Consider the following 15,062-nt stretch of genomic DNA (forward strand, 5'->3'; position numbering starts at 1 on the left):
TAGGATCAAAAAGGGATTAACCGGCATGGTTGCAGCGGTAAGATGGGGGCCCATGTAAAGTCACTGAATACTAGGGGTCACACCCCCGACTTCATTAGGCCTGACCTTTCCACGCCATTGTGTGGCAGGGAAGAGACCCTGCAGTCTGTGTTTCCCCTTTACCCATCTTAGATGGCTTATGGAGAGTCAAATATGAGACATGCAGAAAAGCTGTTAGAGATCAGTGAAATATGAAATATTCACTTTCAAAGTCCAGGGAGACTTATTAGGTTACTGCAACTTGGAGCAGGTGGGTATTTACTCATCAACCCCCAGTCTCCCTGCAAAGGAAATCATTTTTTTCACCTTAGAGAGAAGTGAGATTTACTAATTAGTCATGGTGCAGCCTTCCCTCGCTATGATGTACCGCGGGGTTGACGAACTCTCACTCTGCCTTGGCGTCTTAATTCACTAAAGGTCAAATGGCAAAGTGGAAGGTGTGTCCAGGTGTGTTTAAATAAGCCCCAATTAGGGAAAAATGCAAGCACACCCTCGAGTCTCACATATCCAACTTGGAAGGAAACTTTGAGTAAAGCTCCTGAACTGGGCCAATTTTAATGCTGAGGCGTGTTGGAGTACTTTTTTACATATTCGTTGCATAAAGACAGAGAAACGAAAAATAACTTTCACAGACAAACACCCTTGTACGGATATATTTTGTGTATATATACACAAAATTATCGGTCACATATTGTCAGTGTTTACACAAAACCAAGTGCACAACTTTAAATTGTACCTATAGGGTGTCTACAGGTATCAGACACATATATTTAATGTTTTTTAACCAATTTTTAAGCATTTTTAACAAAATTTTACACAGATTTTTGGATAAATCATCTTCTCATTCAGGCGTTACATGTAAGTATTGATGTGAGCCTGTGCAAAGGTACATTTTATGTAGGAATAAGAGTGACTTGAGTAAATCTACATTTTGCCAACAGGTACGTAGAAGTATAAAGTAAAAACACAGTATTAGGTTCAGTGGTAAGTTTATAATCTGTAGCATCAGAAATGTGGACCTTAAATATTTGTGGCATGTAATGTTTGTGTCACAAATTCAAATTCAAGCCTATTTAACGACCTTTAAGGCCTAATATTTGTATAATTTAACTGAGGACATTTTAAGACTTTAAAGGACCTGCAGACGCCCTTATTGTACCTCTTACTGCTAAACTGGGTTGTTGCATCATTAAAAGTAGTCGCTGCAATTTTATTTTCGCACCTGAGATTCATCTGAGGGCTCAAACAAAACATGTAGGACTTTATAGTTTCTCTTTAGTCAGTATATAAAATAAATTCAACATGTAAGCATTCAAAAAAAGCTAAAATAATTGGTGAGCCGATTAAAAATGTACACATATTGTTTTACTATATGGTTCTCAGAGTGCCATATTACAGTCTGACCAGATGTTTGCACTCACTCTGGTTGGAAAATGACATTTTTGTTCAACTGTGCCATATATTTGATAACCGAATTTGATCAATCCTTGATTAAAATGTGTAGAAAATTACAAATATCTGCTGATTTATCATTTTTTAGAATGTTTTTCCTTTTTTGAACTACCAGGCTCTGTATTGTTTAAGCTCTAAAGAGTAACTATAGTGTTACAAGGACACTATGTACTTTATGTTCAACCTTTCACACCACAGCTGAGCAGGATCTGGCCTGCTTAAAACCCCGACTGAGAGGAAGGTAGATCTGGGCTGGATAACTGACAGTGAATTGACCCATTCTCACCAACGGTAACCACTGTGGGTTTTTTTCCATCAGCTTTGGTGTAAAAGATGAAAAAAAAAAAGACAATCAAGTCCAAAGATACATGCATTAGATTATTTTACTATGCTATTCTAGAACAATACAATCTTCATAAAGCACTGTACAGTATGTTAAATGCATGTCTGCAGCTGTTTTGTTGGAAAACCGTAACTTAGACTGAAGTAACAACTCTTCATTTGCAAGGTCTCCATCCAGCGGTATGTGCTGAGAACTCAATGAAAGTTAAGAGTTAAGTAAAAAAGCAGAAGTTCATCTCAGGCCAAAAGTTTCTTTCCCAGAAAGTAAGTGCTTGTTCAGGCTGCTGTTCAGTTTAAGCAGGCATGGAGCCTTGCACCGCCTTCTTTGTACCGTTTATGAGGGTGTTATAGATGAGCACACTCCATTTCAAAGTCACTGGTGGATTTGCAGTCAAATTAAAACAGGAAGTATTGCTGAAGCTGTCAATGCTACGCAGCTGAGTGGGAACGGACATGCTGCATGTGCACATCTTAAAGACTGGCTGGGTCACAAACAGTGGGGAAACAAATGCAGGCAAACACACGGCGGTCACACAACACTGCAGTCAGAGGAATCAACTTATTTACTTACCTTTCACACAGCTCAAAAGTAAGTGTTTTAACAATCGAAAACAAACGCATAGAGTGCTGTGCAATTTCATTTGCAATTTCCCTCTCCTAATGAGGCTCTAATATTCATGTGACGTTGATATTGATGTTGTGGTTGCACCTGAAATCCAAAACCTCTGCAGTCAGTGAGTGGGGTGTGTGTTGTAGCTGTTTTAATGATAAACAAAGGTCTGCTATCTCCAGGCAAAGATCTCACTGCTGGCCCAAGATCAATTGCAAACCTCAAAAATGGTGTTTGAGCAGAGTTTGTTTGCAAAAATCGCCCCGTAAACAAGTCTCTCATGTTATTATTCTAATATTAGGGCATTATGAATACAGTATAAAGGAGACACACTCAGCTGTGACTAATCGGCAGAAAAAATAGATCCAAACAACAAAAAACAATCTGGCATATCATCAGAAGCATTTGAGGTGAACTGATGTATCGATATGATATCTATTTAACACGATTACAGTTTTAAGATGCTAGTTTGAGTGAGCATGTTCACACTGCCAGCTTGCAGTATGGTAAACTTATTTTACACAATCCACAAAGGTCAACAGGTTTAAATTAATAAAATAAAAAAATAAAAAATACTCAATCTGACATTAATCTACAGGTTTGGTGATTCTGACCTGCCTCCAACACATGCACAAACTCAAAGTGCCTTTTCTCTCTATTTTCATGGCACTACAGCAGAGGCCCAGCTTAATATGTTACTGACAGCCACTGTTGTGTTACGTGGCATCAGAACACAGTCTGGCTTTCACACCAGCTCTTAACAGTGCACCAAAACAAGTATTTAAGAGGGCAAAGGTCACCTAAACCTTTCAGTGAGTCAGTCAGCAGTTACATCACAATATACAGTGCTTTAAAATAAATGCTGCAGTGAGCTGATTTTAAATTTAAAGTGCATTTGTTGTAAATCCTGTGCAACTTTATCATGACGATATAAAAATACATTTTAAGACTAAGAGGCGTCTACAAATGTAAAATAATACAGTATTTTATGTTGCTTAAAATAAATTTTTTAATTCCCAGTAAGCGTAATATACATAAAAGCGTAAAAGATTTTATTACATTCAATATATACAGATATAATTGTAAAAAAACGGCAAAGCTGAGATAATTTCGAAATATATGCATAATATAAAATCGTACAAATCAGACATAAAATAGCTGCCAAACATTTTAATGTCGTTTATTACTCCAGGTGAAGTACCGAAAAACTAATTTTGTATTAAATGTTTACAACGTCTAATCTGGTTTAAATAAAACAGTAGTTTATTTAATGTGTGCACCTTCTTTTGATGTCTTTTATTTTACTGTAAATTGTGTTTACTGTAAAACAATTTCACTTCGTCGAGGACACAAAATGCTTTAAATATTCAACTGGTGAAAATTTCACATATCATAAAAATCTGTTTTCACTGCTTTTGAAAATATTTTTTTATCAAAGTAAATTGCATGTGTTACTCATCACTTTATGTTTTAGATGAGGCTTGGATCATTTTTGCAATGAAAAATATAAATAAAAAGCACAACATTTGCGCAGCATGTTATTTTACATTATACTGTTAATATTATATTTATATTTCTATACGCGTTGAATTTAATTTCTGCTTCAATATTTTATTTAAGTCTTTATGAACGTACATTTTTAGCAAGATTAAATATTCCATCTAAAGCATTTATGAGACAGTTTAAACAGAATGAAAATTAAAAAAATAAAAATTTCATGTTAAAATCAAAATGCTCAAATAAATAAAAATTTATCGCGCTGCATTTGACGAAAAGTAAATCTATAAACCATAAAACAAAATTTGATGCAAGTATTTTTCACATGTGCCGTTTGTTCTGTATTCTTTGCAAATTTGTACCACTGAAAAGTTTGTTTACTCTGCAAAAATCATGCTGTTTTATGACTGGATTTACGCTGCGAGTTCAGATTTCCTTTTCCACAAGCTACATTATAGTTCATCTCTTTCGCCACTGCCTAAACCTAAAATGGACGCCGCTGGCTTGGAGTTATCGATGGCTAGGACCAGCTAAGGGTCACAGCTGTGCAGTTGTGCTCTTAGGAGGGAACAGGCAAATGGATCCATGTTTTGGCAGGCTGCCAGGAGACTCCTTAAAATACAGTGAAGGCCTTGATTTAAAATATGCCACACCAATGTCAAAGGAAACTGCGTCATTACGCAGCAGAGGCTGGTGAGATAAACAACCCGCCGTTTTACAACAGACAATGGCAGGTGCTGCTGTTGCATGGAGCAATGCTTTGAAACAAGCTCAAATTCTACTCTGTATGTGCACAGAAATAACCCAAGAAATCTTTTCATTATAGCTCAGGCAGCATTAGAGCCCAGATGAAAGCCTGTTTTCTCCAGACATCATCATGATGTTAGACCTCGTGACTGCACTGTGGGTGGAGACAATGAGCCAATAGAAAAACAGGATGAAGATTCAGAGCCCCTCTTGCATCAGCATTTTCCGGCTAAGCCTCAAGTGAAAGTTACGAGATCCATATCCATGATTATCTTATGAAGAGATCACAAATCAGTGTTAATAAAAAATGACTGCTGCTACTGACGAGTGAATGACAGCACTGAATTTGATTAGCCATTTCTCATCATCACATCATGTTGAACTGGCATTGCAAGCCAGAGCTCAACCTCTGTAAATACTGGCCTGTGCAGCCGACTGATATTTCCCCCAGGCAATCGCATTCACTCACTGCAGCACCTTAAAGCATTCCAGGAATAGCTTTTCTCAACTTTTAACGTGCCCAAATGTGCTTTAATGAACAGGTCAACACAGATCTTACCATTTGGGCGGACACAGTCCAGCGTCGAAGGCGTGAAGGCATGACAGGCTGCAGGAAACCATGGAGCTCCTGTGAGGACGAAGGAATAAAAAGCAGCATCAAACAACTGTGTGGCTTGGTAATAGTCTGGATACACATTATGCTGTCACACACAGGGTATATAAAAAACAGAAAAAAAACTAAAGCACAGGCATTTAATTTTAGTTTTGTAGAGTTAGCTTATAACACATTCAAGCTAAATATGCAGTCATAAAGTGCTGCATAGGTCCCAAGAATGGCTGAAATGATTTCAAAGCAACTAATAATTAAAAGTAGTTTATGGTTGTAAAAAAAAACAACAACACAAGCTGTAGTTCTTCTTGCATTTACTTTAAATAGATTATATATATATATATATTCAAACCACATAAATCAGGAATTATTTAAACGTAGTATCAATTAATGTATAATGTGCACGCAAATCCTCATCCACTCAGTATCGCTGCAAATAACAAATGATCACCAACATCTGATAAACTACATGCAAAACTAAAAACTGATTTTTTTGATGGATAATCATCATTTTATGTTTTTAAAACAATGCTGAAAGCCACATGGTCAAAACGGCATAATGTGCTAATACATATTTCAGAGACTATAATTCGAAATTGCAACAAGTTACCCCAAGAAACATGCATGACCCTAAAACTCCACTTTCCATTTCTTCTTACCTTCCTGATCGCAATTCCAATCATTTTTTTGTCAGACACTGGATCAGGTTTGGGACAGGCCCTGCAAAGACACTGCATTCTTTAAGTGCTTCTGTACAACATAAAACATAATCAACAAGCACTCAAAAACCATTAAAGGAATATGATGAGACGAGACTAAAGGAGCTGTCTGACAGCAGACGAGTATGCACTGAGAAGGTGATAATGAAGAGATCTGTCCAGGCTGGTCACTGATATGGCAAACAGATAAACATCACACACGCACTGGGTGAAAGTAACTTGTGATGTCAGAATGAGGCTAGGAGCACTTTGAGAGGCCAAAGTTAATATATCTGTACTCTCCATCAGTGAGCAACTGGACTGTGAACAAAGTGCTTTGACTTTTTAAAACACACATCTCAATGCTTGGCAGAGTATATGACTTTTTTAGGTGGAAACAATTAATATAAAAAAGTGACGTTCAACAAATGCCCTGAGTGAGAGGTTACAGTTTATAAAACTGAACCTTTGGTGAACATAAGAGGCTTATCTTCTATCATCTTGCATAGCGTTTTTATGGTAGAAATTATGATATTAATCTAAGTTTCACTGGCTATTATTATAGTGCTTAGTCAAGGCTAAAGTAACACAGACGTAAATGATAATATCTAAAATGTAACCTGTTAAAATTCCCATTTCCTTTTGCTGAAAAATGCGATCTAAATCCAGTGACTGGCAGTAATTTGTCTAAATTCCACCACTTATAATCACTTAAACAAAGATATAAACTATTTTTACAGTTGCTAATTTAATTATCAACATTTGAAAATACTTTCACATTGCATACAATGATACTCGTTTGCACCGTTGCCTTCACAATGTGCTTCGCCACATGTAAAAAAAATGCTGAGTTATGGGTAATAGACTAAATTTTATTTTAGATATTGCAATTTTCGTAGAGAAACCTACTGTACGTATCTGTAGTTGCAAAATACTGTATTCAGAATACAAATATGTCAAAATCAGAAGCCATCGCAAACATTTAAATAATGTGCAGGCTCATTATGGCTGCTCCCAACAAATCTGGGGATACCCTGGAATCCTTTGGCACCAATTGGCAGTGATGAATCAGACAAAATGGCTACCAAGCCTCCAAACAACAGACAGACACGCGGTGGTAGAAAAACAAGTCGAATGCATGTCCATGAAGTCAAGAATTATATAATAACATTTGGACTGTCCAGCTACTGAGTTGTGTTGACCCAACGATGTAAACTAGCCATTAAATAATCATCCAATCAGCTAAACGCAAACAAATTTAGGTTAAAAAAAAAAAACACTTAAAGAGTTCACTTCCTTGTGTGTGCAATATAAGCTGGAGCTGCTGTGGCCCGTTTCATTGAAGTGTAATGTATCCCCATGTCTCCCATGTTTTGTCTGCTCACATCAATTCATATACGTCATGGACAACAACAATGCTATAGCAGCCATCTTGCCCCAAAAGAGCAGACACTGGGAGGAGGGAGTCATATGACTGCACTGTCTGCCGAAAAACTGCAGTGACAGAGCAAAAGCGTCTAGACGGGTCTGAGCAAGCAGCAGATCAGGTACATATGGGCTGTCGCACACTGACACTGTGTAGGCTATTTAACTTATTTTTAATCACTGAACAAGACACACAAAAGGTCAGAAATTTGGTTGGGAATTCATAAGACGATTAAGCTCTTAAAAAAGCTTTGTTCCCATGGTGAATGTTGCAACATTACCAAATATATTAAATGGGTTCAGCCATGGAGAACGTGTAAAAACAATGTACAGTGGTGATGCAGGCTGATTTAAAATTACATTTAAATATGTGTGTCATAGCTATAGATTTAAATAAAGTGTGAAAGGCAGCAGACATGTGGAAAAATGTTTTGTTGTAGTTTGAGGCTACTTAGGAGAAGTTGAAACATTTAAGTTCAAGCAAAATGTTTTCAAAATTGTTGTTTGGAGATGTAATCATGACAAATTAATAAATGCAACCATCTGATACAACCTATAAACCCATGCTGCATCCCCCTACATCACTCCAACACACTATCCCTGTCTCTACCAACCTTTCTGAGCTGATGCAGGCTGCCTTCTGGATGGTGCACTCCTCTTGAACTCCAGGGCTGACGGCTGATCCCCTGCAGAGCATACACAAGGGCAGGAAGAGAGAGAAGCATTTCATACAGGGTTCATATTCATATAACGTCACCTCAGGGCCACACAGATTAGTCTAGATGTGTTATCTGCACGTGTGATAATAGGTATTGTTTGGTGCTGTGATAAATTAAGGTGGTATAGCTGAAAGGGTTAAACAGAGCATTGATGAGCCCAGCAGGCAGGTATCCCCCCTCAGGTGCCTGCTGAGTAACAGGTAGCTTAAGCGCGCGTGGGGTTAATCAACAACCTCACGTGCCTCAAAGGTGCGTCACCTGCGCATCCTCCTGAAGTAGTGTGAATGAGGTCAAGTCTCCAAAACAAAATAGCTACTGTTTGGGAGTCGTATTAATAAGAAAATACGCAACATACGCCTTATTTTAACAGCAAGAATTAACCGGAGCACTTACAGTTTGTTACGGTATAAAAGGATAATTTATATTTTAAGCTAGCAATCCGTGTTATCAACAAAAACGCTCGGCTAACGGTCACAAATAAACATATTTGTTGGCGTATGTGTAATGCTGCAGTATCCACTGTGTGTTAGCCAACTTGCTCTCAGGCGCCTGCGTTACCTACCTGTGCATAAAGAGCTGTCTGCTGATAGACTGCAGGAGGAAAAAACTTTCACAGCGTTTATCTCAAAAATATTTTGGGGCTAAGCGTGGCGGCTCGTGGGCGAAGGCGTTTGAGGAGGAGAGCAAAAAAAATTCCCATTCCCAACAGGCGGCTTCCTTGTAAATGTGCAAACAGATGTAAAAACTCCATCTCCAATTTTATCAATTTCAGACAGACTCCAGACAGTCTCCAAGCGGGTACGTGCCTGCTTGGCTTGCGCGTGCACGCCAAATGGCGCGGGAAGCGGCGATAACATATCCAGAGTGGCAGCGCGAGCAGCCAATGGCGGAGAGGAGCCGAATCTCGTATCCAATCACAGTGGGCTGATAGGTATAAACCCCGCCCCCTCCTCCTCCTCACCAGTCTGTTGACAGTGCACTGAATAAAACAACAGTCTGAGTTAAGCAGTTCATTGCACTGAGATGTGGGTCACTGACTGCAGCCTATTCACTCAGTGCAGATGCATGGTATTATTTATTACAAAGACATATTATTAACCCAGATATGTGCATAAACTATGCAATTAATTCCACATCACTTGGCTTAAATCATATTAACTAAAATAATCAGAATATTGTTTTTAAATATACAATTTTAAAAGCATATCACCTCAGGTTATAAAAGAAACACACAGATTTTCCTTTGGACACTTTGCTGTTTGTTTTAATTCATCAAACCCACCAGTTCAATTGCACCCATTTTGCCTATACTTTGTTGCACACGACTACATAAGGTTGACTGAAATAGCTGCAATGGTCCAAGCATAAAATAGGTTTTATGAATATTAGGATTTCTCCACTGATGCATGCTGCCCAGGTGTCTATCTATTTATCTGCACAAATAGCAAAACAATATATGTATTTATTTTAAATGTATTTTCTAATTTATTGCATACAGATGTACAAAAAATGTTATGTTAGACCGTTTTAACTCTAATATGTATTGAATGAGCACTTTGCAATTATAATGTCCAGTAATATTTTGTACATTACTGGAACAAGTCCAGTACATAATACATGCTGCACAGCAATGTAGGATTGTCCTTCGATATCAAAATTAATAACTTGACTTTCTGCTTAAAGGATGCTCAGAATAGAAAGGTCGAATCCTTGACCAATGTGCGGTGAAAAATATGAGATTCACACCCCAGCCTCCCATACATGAAAACATTTCCCAAAAGCAAATCTTACTGTATTCTGATATTATTATAATAGTTCTGGCCCACGCGGCTGCACATTCCCTTGACCTACCCTCATTACAAGAACTGCTCCAACTTGAACTACAGTTCATAATGATTTTAAAAATGAACTGATTAAATCTTTCATTTACAAAATAATCCATTGCAGGCCCAGACACTCCACAGCTCCAGTATCACTTTCTCAAGACAGTTGCTGACCCTCATGAATTGACAGCAAAAAACTCATTGTCTTGCACAAAACAACTTCCAAGTTGGCATTTGAATTAAATTTAAAGCCATACAGACAAGTTTGTTGTAAAGAACCTCTGTCCTTTGGATGGAAAATAACAAGTCTTGTCTCCTTCGGCTTTGCACCCTTTAATTTGCATTGTTATGGAAAACCGCTGGATTTGGATAGGGCACAGAATCATTGAGGTCACCATAATAGAGTGTGACAGCTCCCCTTTTCACATCTATTTGGAAGTAAAATCAAAATTCCTGGGAAAGTGAATCCAGGGAGCATAGAAATATCTCATACAGCTTTGGAAACAGCTGTTTAGGGGGAATATTTAATAAGCTGTGGAATACATATTGATATGAATTGCACCTGCATTCAATTAAAGGAGAAAACCGGATACATGAGCTGGTGCAGGTACATACAGCATGAAAAATGTGAGCTTGGGAAGCTAAAACATGATGCTTTTAAAAGGTTTACAAAGCATATTATAAAGGAGCTGCACTGGCACTGGGCCCTTGCCATTTTTATTTTTGATTTAGCTTGTACAGTACTATACATTTTGCCTGATACCTTGAATGCAGCAATAACAGCACATGACATACAAGGAAGTGTCTGAGAGCTTGCGATCCTGTGGATACATTGAATTTCATACTACTTTTAAAGAGGCAAGGAAAACATTTGCTACCTCAACATCTTTTCTGTACAGTCCCCACAGTCCATTAGAATTCACACACTGTCTTTCACTAGGAAAACCCCTTTACGCTTTCTCAAATTAAAAATCTCATGACTGATCCCCTCCATCGCTCTGGCTTTCAGATATTGACCTTGTGGTGCTACAAAATAGCTTCTTCCTCACTGCGGGACCCCATAATGAGCCAATACAATGAGGCTTCAGTTCACTGCTCACCTCTCTTTGGTGTCTCTCAGGGTCTTTGTTGACGTTTGTCAGCCCAGGAGGAATTTAGGGGTTAGAATTCTGCTGTAGTCTAGCTGAAGACTCAGACAACAACTTTCCCAGACTTAAGCACGAAAGAGGAAAAAACTTGGTCAGAGATAAAAAGGCTTTGAACTTACAGGGAAGAAAAATCAAAGGAGTGACTTGAATAATGACTAAGCACCATTTTGAATTGCCAATTTGACCAAGGACATGCATTTCTACATATGGCATATTTGCTATGGTACTACAACTTGCAACCAAGCATTGCCATATTTTTTAAATCAACCAGTTTCTAGGGTTTACGTGGAAAGATCTGTTGTGCAATTAAACTTGCTTCTATTGGGAAAGAAATGTGGAACTAGACTGAGTTATGTCCATACAGATGTGTCAAACTCATGTCACCTCCACACAACTCTACACAAAAACTGAATGCTAAGCAGTTTAGAAACCCCACAGTAAGGACAACCTACAATATTTCTCATCTATGAGCCCTAAATGGTGCCAGTCAACCCTGCATGATGATGATCCCAACTTCATACTGTGCAGTTGAATGAGGTTGAGCTGACTACAGAATAACTAGCCAGAGAACAAAGTAATACTGAATGTGCAGATGGCTGTCATATTATTAGACTGCAACCATGATTTTTTAAAATGATCTTTGTATTTATAACCTTGTATTTGCTGGGGTTCAGACCTTTGAATCCACCCACTCCACTGAGCTCAAGTTCACCAAAAGCGAAGAGTAATGAGTTGACAAAAATATCAGGCAAATCCTATATTGTATGAAGCCACTGACTGTACTCACAATTACACCAAGGGCCATGCTAAACTTGAGTGCAAGGCATTTACTGTAGGTGCAAAAAATATGTTGTGATACCAGTTCAGCCCAGGGGTTAAGAAACATACTCACACAAATATATATACACCTGTGGGCCTACTAGAATTTCTAAGTTTTTGCAGGAATGGGCTTAGTCACCATAGGTGTCAGTTTCTTCTTGCCAGGTAAGGCAATGCAAGCAATATTTAATCAACAGTATGGCCTATCTAAATGTAAGCTACAACACACATATTTTCCACAATAAACACTTGCAATGGGCTCATGCCGTTGTGGAGGGTAGATACACGTCAGATTCTTACTGATGAGCCAGTGTGTTTACCTGACCTGCCAAGGAGCTCGCTTTGTGCAGCAAACCGATCGGGGGAGCTGGTGTTTCCCACCCACAATGCATCATCGCAGCAAACACACCTCGGCCATGTTTGTATTCTGGTCGTGAATGGATATCACTGCCGCATAGGAGCCGTTCCCTTGCTAGTCCCACGTATTGTGCCGTTAAAATGGTGAAATACTAACGATTAAATGCACACTCCAGTTTTGTAGGAAGACTCTAAGCGGGACGCGCCTTGCACCATGTCAGCCAACGCTCAGGGTGAGTAATGTCAGCGGGTTTTGTCGAGAATGCTAAGCTAGCTATGTAGCTAAGTTAGCTAACACAGCTAGCTAATGAAAATGGTTTGAAAACACTCCTACATTGACGGTAGGCCACATTTTAGACCTCAGCTATGGATAACTGCAACTAATGTAGCTTTACCTTAAACAAACATTTAACACTTGGGTTGTATGCAGAAAAAAATCAGCTAAAACGAAAGTTAGCACGCTACCTTAAGTTATTACTATGGTAACGTTATAGCTTAGCGTAATTAGTGACATTTATGAGTTTATATTCAATTAAATATATCGACTTACCCAAAAGCTAACCAAATGTATTGAGAGCCAAGCCACAGCCTAACTTAAACTTAATACTTTTCAGACCTAACGTTAATGTCCGACTTGAGGTTGTTAGCAGCAGCGTTTGCAAATATGTTATGCAATTTAGCTAACTTAGCTAGCTAGCTTGCGTGTTATCTTACGCTAGTTTAAGTGATAGCAAAGATTTTATACGGACATGATTGATCGTTAGTAACGTAATGCTAGCGTGCTGTTGTATTATGTTAACGATGGTCTTGGAAGTGTTAACGTTGCCAAAGCGGCGTTTTTAAAGGGAATCGTGGCTCTTTAAATCAGGTGTTTGGGTTTAATCGTAAGCTAATATTAGCCGCCGCAGGAGTGCTGATAGAAGCTATCCGATTCTGCACAAGGTGATCGTTTAGAGAGAACACGCAGTTCTTTGGTGGATGCTTGGTGCCACTAGTCAACCCGCTTCAACTTAAAACTGTGCTAAGTAACATAGCTGTTAGCTATACGTACGGTGTTCTTCTTTATTTAATTTTCTGGCCTTGTCGCCGCGGTTGGGACTGATCTCAGGTCTGCATGTGTGTGTATAGGGGAACCACTATATGACGCAGTTAACGGGGTGTTTTTCATTCCACATTTACTTTGTCGTTTTTGGTTATCAATGGACTGTAGTGGCTATAAGAAGATACATAGCCTGTCAGTTATACTTTAAGTCTGTACAGGTAACTTGAGGTGGTGAAACACATGCACCAGGCCTGTGAACACATTAGCTCACCAAGAGTGGCAGTGACAAACAGCTATGTCCATATACCTAACATTTTTGTGCATTGCCTGTGATTTACAACATGTTAAGACTGTTGACTTGAAAAAAAATCCAATATTTACATCATGCAGTGGCTTTTCTCTCAAATGCATATAATAAATTAACCAGTTACTGATCACCCGAATGTCAAAATTTGGTATGGTATGGTCATCTGATGTTTACCAAGTGGATGCAAATATCAGACACTCAAGTTGTTGTCCTCAAAATTCATGCAACAGAATGGTGTATATCCCTAGCTGCTTTTGTTATGGGACCGCTTTATTAGCCTCTCATGTCTGAGTGGTTCTTGAGTAACTCCAAGCTGCAAGTGCAGAGACTGAAATGCTAGATTAACAGTTTTAAACATACCTTGGCCTGATCCTTGATCTCTTCTTACAGTCAGTAATCTGCTTTTTTATCATGGAAGACATGTTGATATTTTGCAGAGGCAGCAGAAAAGCGCAGGTGTAAATGAAAAAAAGATAGTGATCGCTGTATTTTATTTAGCTGCTTTGGTCTCGGGTCTTGGTATTGTGCATGCTGGCTCTCTGTAACTATGTGTCCATACTTGTGCAAACCCCAGTCTGGTACACACTGGTACTGTTGACAAATCCACAACAAGCACACAGGAAAAGAAAATAGCAGGAAAGCAGCATGCTGTGGTTTCCTGTTAAAACATTTTACAGTGGCTTTGTCTAGCCTCTGTACAGCTTGTGTGTTGTTTTCTACTTGCTTCCTTGTTTTTCTTGTCAATATTGTGTTCACTGGTTATAGGGTTGTAATGATACATCAGTGTGGAGTGATATATCAATTCATTGATCAGTGTTCCAGTATTGTCAGTGAAATATGAAGACATTGTTACATGTTGTTATCATTAATTATTTATTTTGAATGTTTTTTGGGCAAGTCTGTGTCAATATTTCCTTCCAAGCACACCCCCTTCCCAAACATCCAATCAGTGCTAGTGCCTAGCACCAGACAGATAATGGTATGCAGCCAGGAAAAGGAAGGAGTATATTTACTGATATCATTGCATAACAATCACAGGCCCCTGAATTGAGTCGCATCATTAATGGCAGACTTTGTAATATCAACAGATATCGTATTGTTGACTGAAGAATTGTGTTAAAACTTGTGATTTACACCCTAATTGGTTATCTGATTATTGCAAGGTTTTTAAAAGTGGCAGATGAGAAAATGTTTGAGTTGAGGGTACCAAGACGCAATCAAACGAAATTACCACCATCCGCTAGTCAGGTGCTGGTAAAATGAGAAAGTGGCTGGTAGATTTGCGTCACTCACCAGCCCAAAAAAAACTAAGGTAGTCTATTGAATGGCTGGTGAAACTGGAATATTCACTCACCATTTGGCTGGTGGACAAAAAAGTTGTTTTTGCATAGGGCCGTAACGGAACATGTGTTTGTGTCGAACCGTTC

At 38.6% G+C, this 15,062-nt stretch overlaps 2 protein-coding genes across 6 annotated transcripts in view; one reads left to right on the forward strand and one right to left on the reverse strand.

Annotated features, from left to right (window-relative positions):
* The window catches only part of LOC126398065 (uncharacterized), a 40,497-nt gene extending 25,759 nt beyond the window's left edge, over positions 1-14,738 (reverse strand). Inside the window, exons 1-4 of one of the 2 annotated variants that reach the window (XM_050057249.1) lie at positions 13,996-14,738; positions 8,035-8,106; positions 5,957-6,017; positions 5,247-5,315 (exon numbers count right to left, since the gene is read on the reverse strand). In XM_050057249.1, coding sequence (XP_049913206.1) covers positions 5,247-5,315; positions 5,957-6,017; positions 8,035-8,106; positions 13,996-14,057 — 264 coding nt within the window. In that variant the 5' untranslated portion in view covers positions 14,058-14,738. Of the gene's footprint in view, positions 1-5,246; positions 5,316-5,956; positions 6,018-8,034; positions 8,107-8,701; positions 8,942-13,995 lie in introns of those variants that run through there. The other variant, XM_050057248.1, reaches the window with a different exon arrangement.
* rbm33a (RNA binding motif protein 33a) overlaps positions 12,324-15,062 on the forward strand; it is a 30,374-nt gene continuing 27,635 nt past the window's right edge. For 3 of the 4 annotated variants that reach the window (XM_050057241.1, XM_050057245.1, XM_050057243.1), the window contains exon 1: positions 12,325-12,519. In XM_050057241.1, the coding sequence (XP_049913198.1) occupies positions 12,501-12,519 (19 nt within the window). In that variant the 5' untranslated portion in view covers positions 12,325-12,500. Of the gene's footprint in view, positions 12,520-15,062 lie in introns of all 4 variants that reach the window. The other variant, XM_050057242.1, reaches the window with a different exon arrangement.

The sequence above is a fragment of the Epinephelus moara genome, chromosome 11 (genome assembly GCF_006386435.1).
Source record: "Epinephelus moara isolate mb chromosome 11, YSFRI_EMoa_1.0, whole genome shotgun sequence".
In the NCBI taxonomy this organism is placed as follows: domain Eukaryota; kingdom Metazoa; phylum Chordata; class Actinopteri; order Perciformes; family Serranidae; genus Epinephelus; species Epinephelus moara.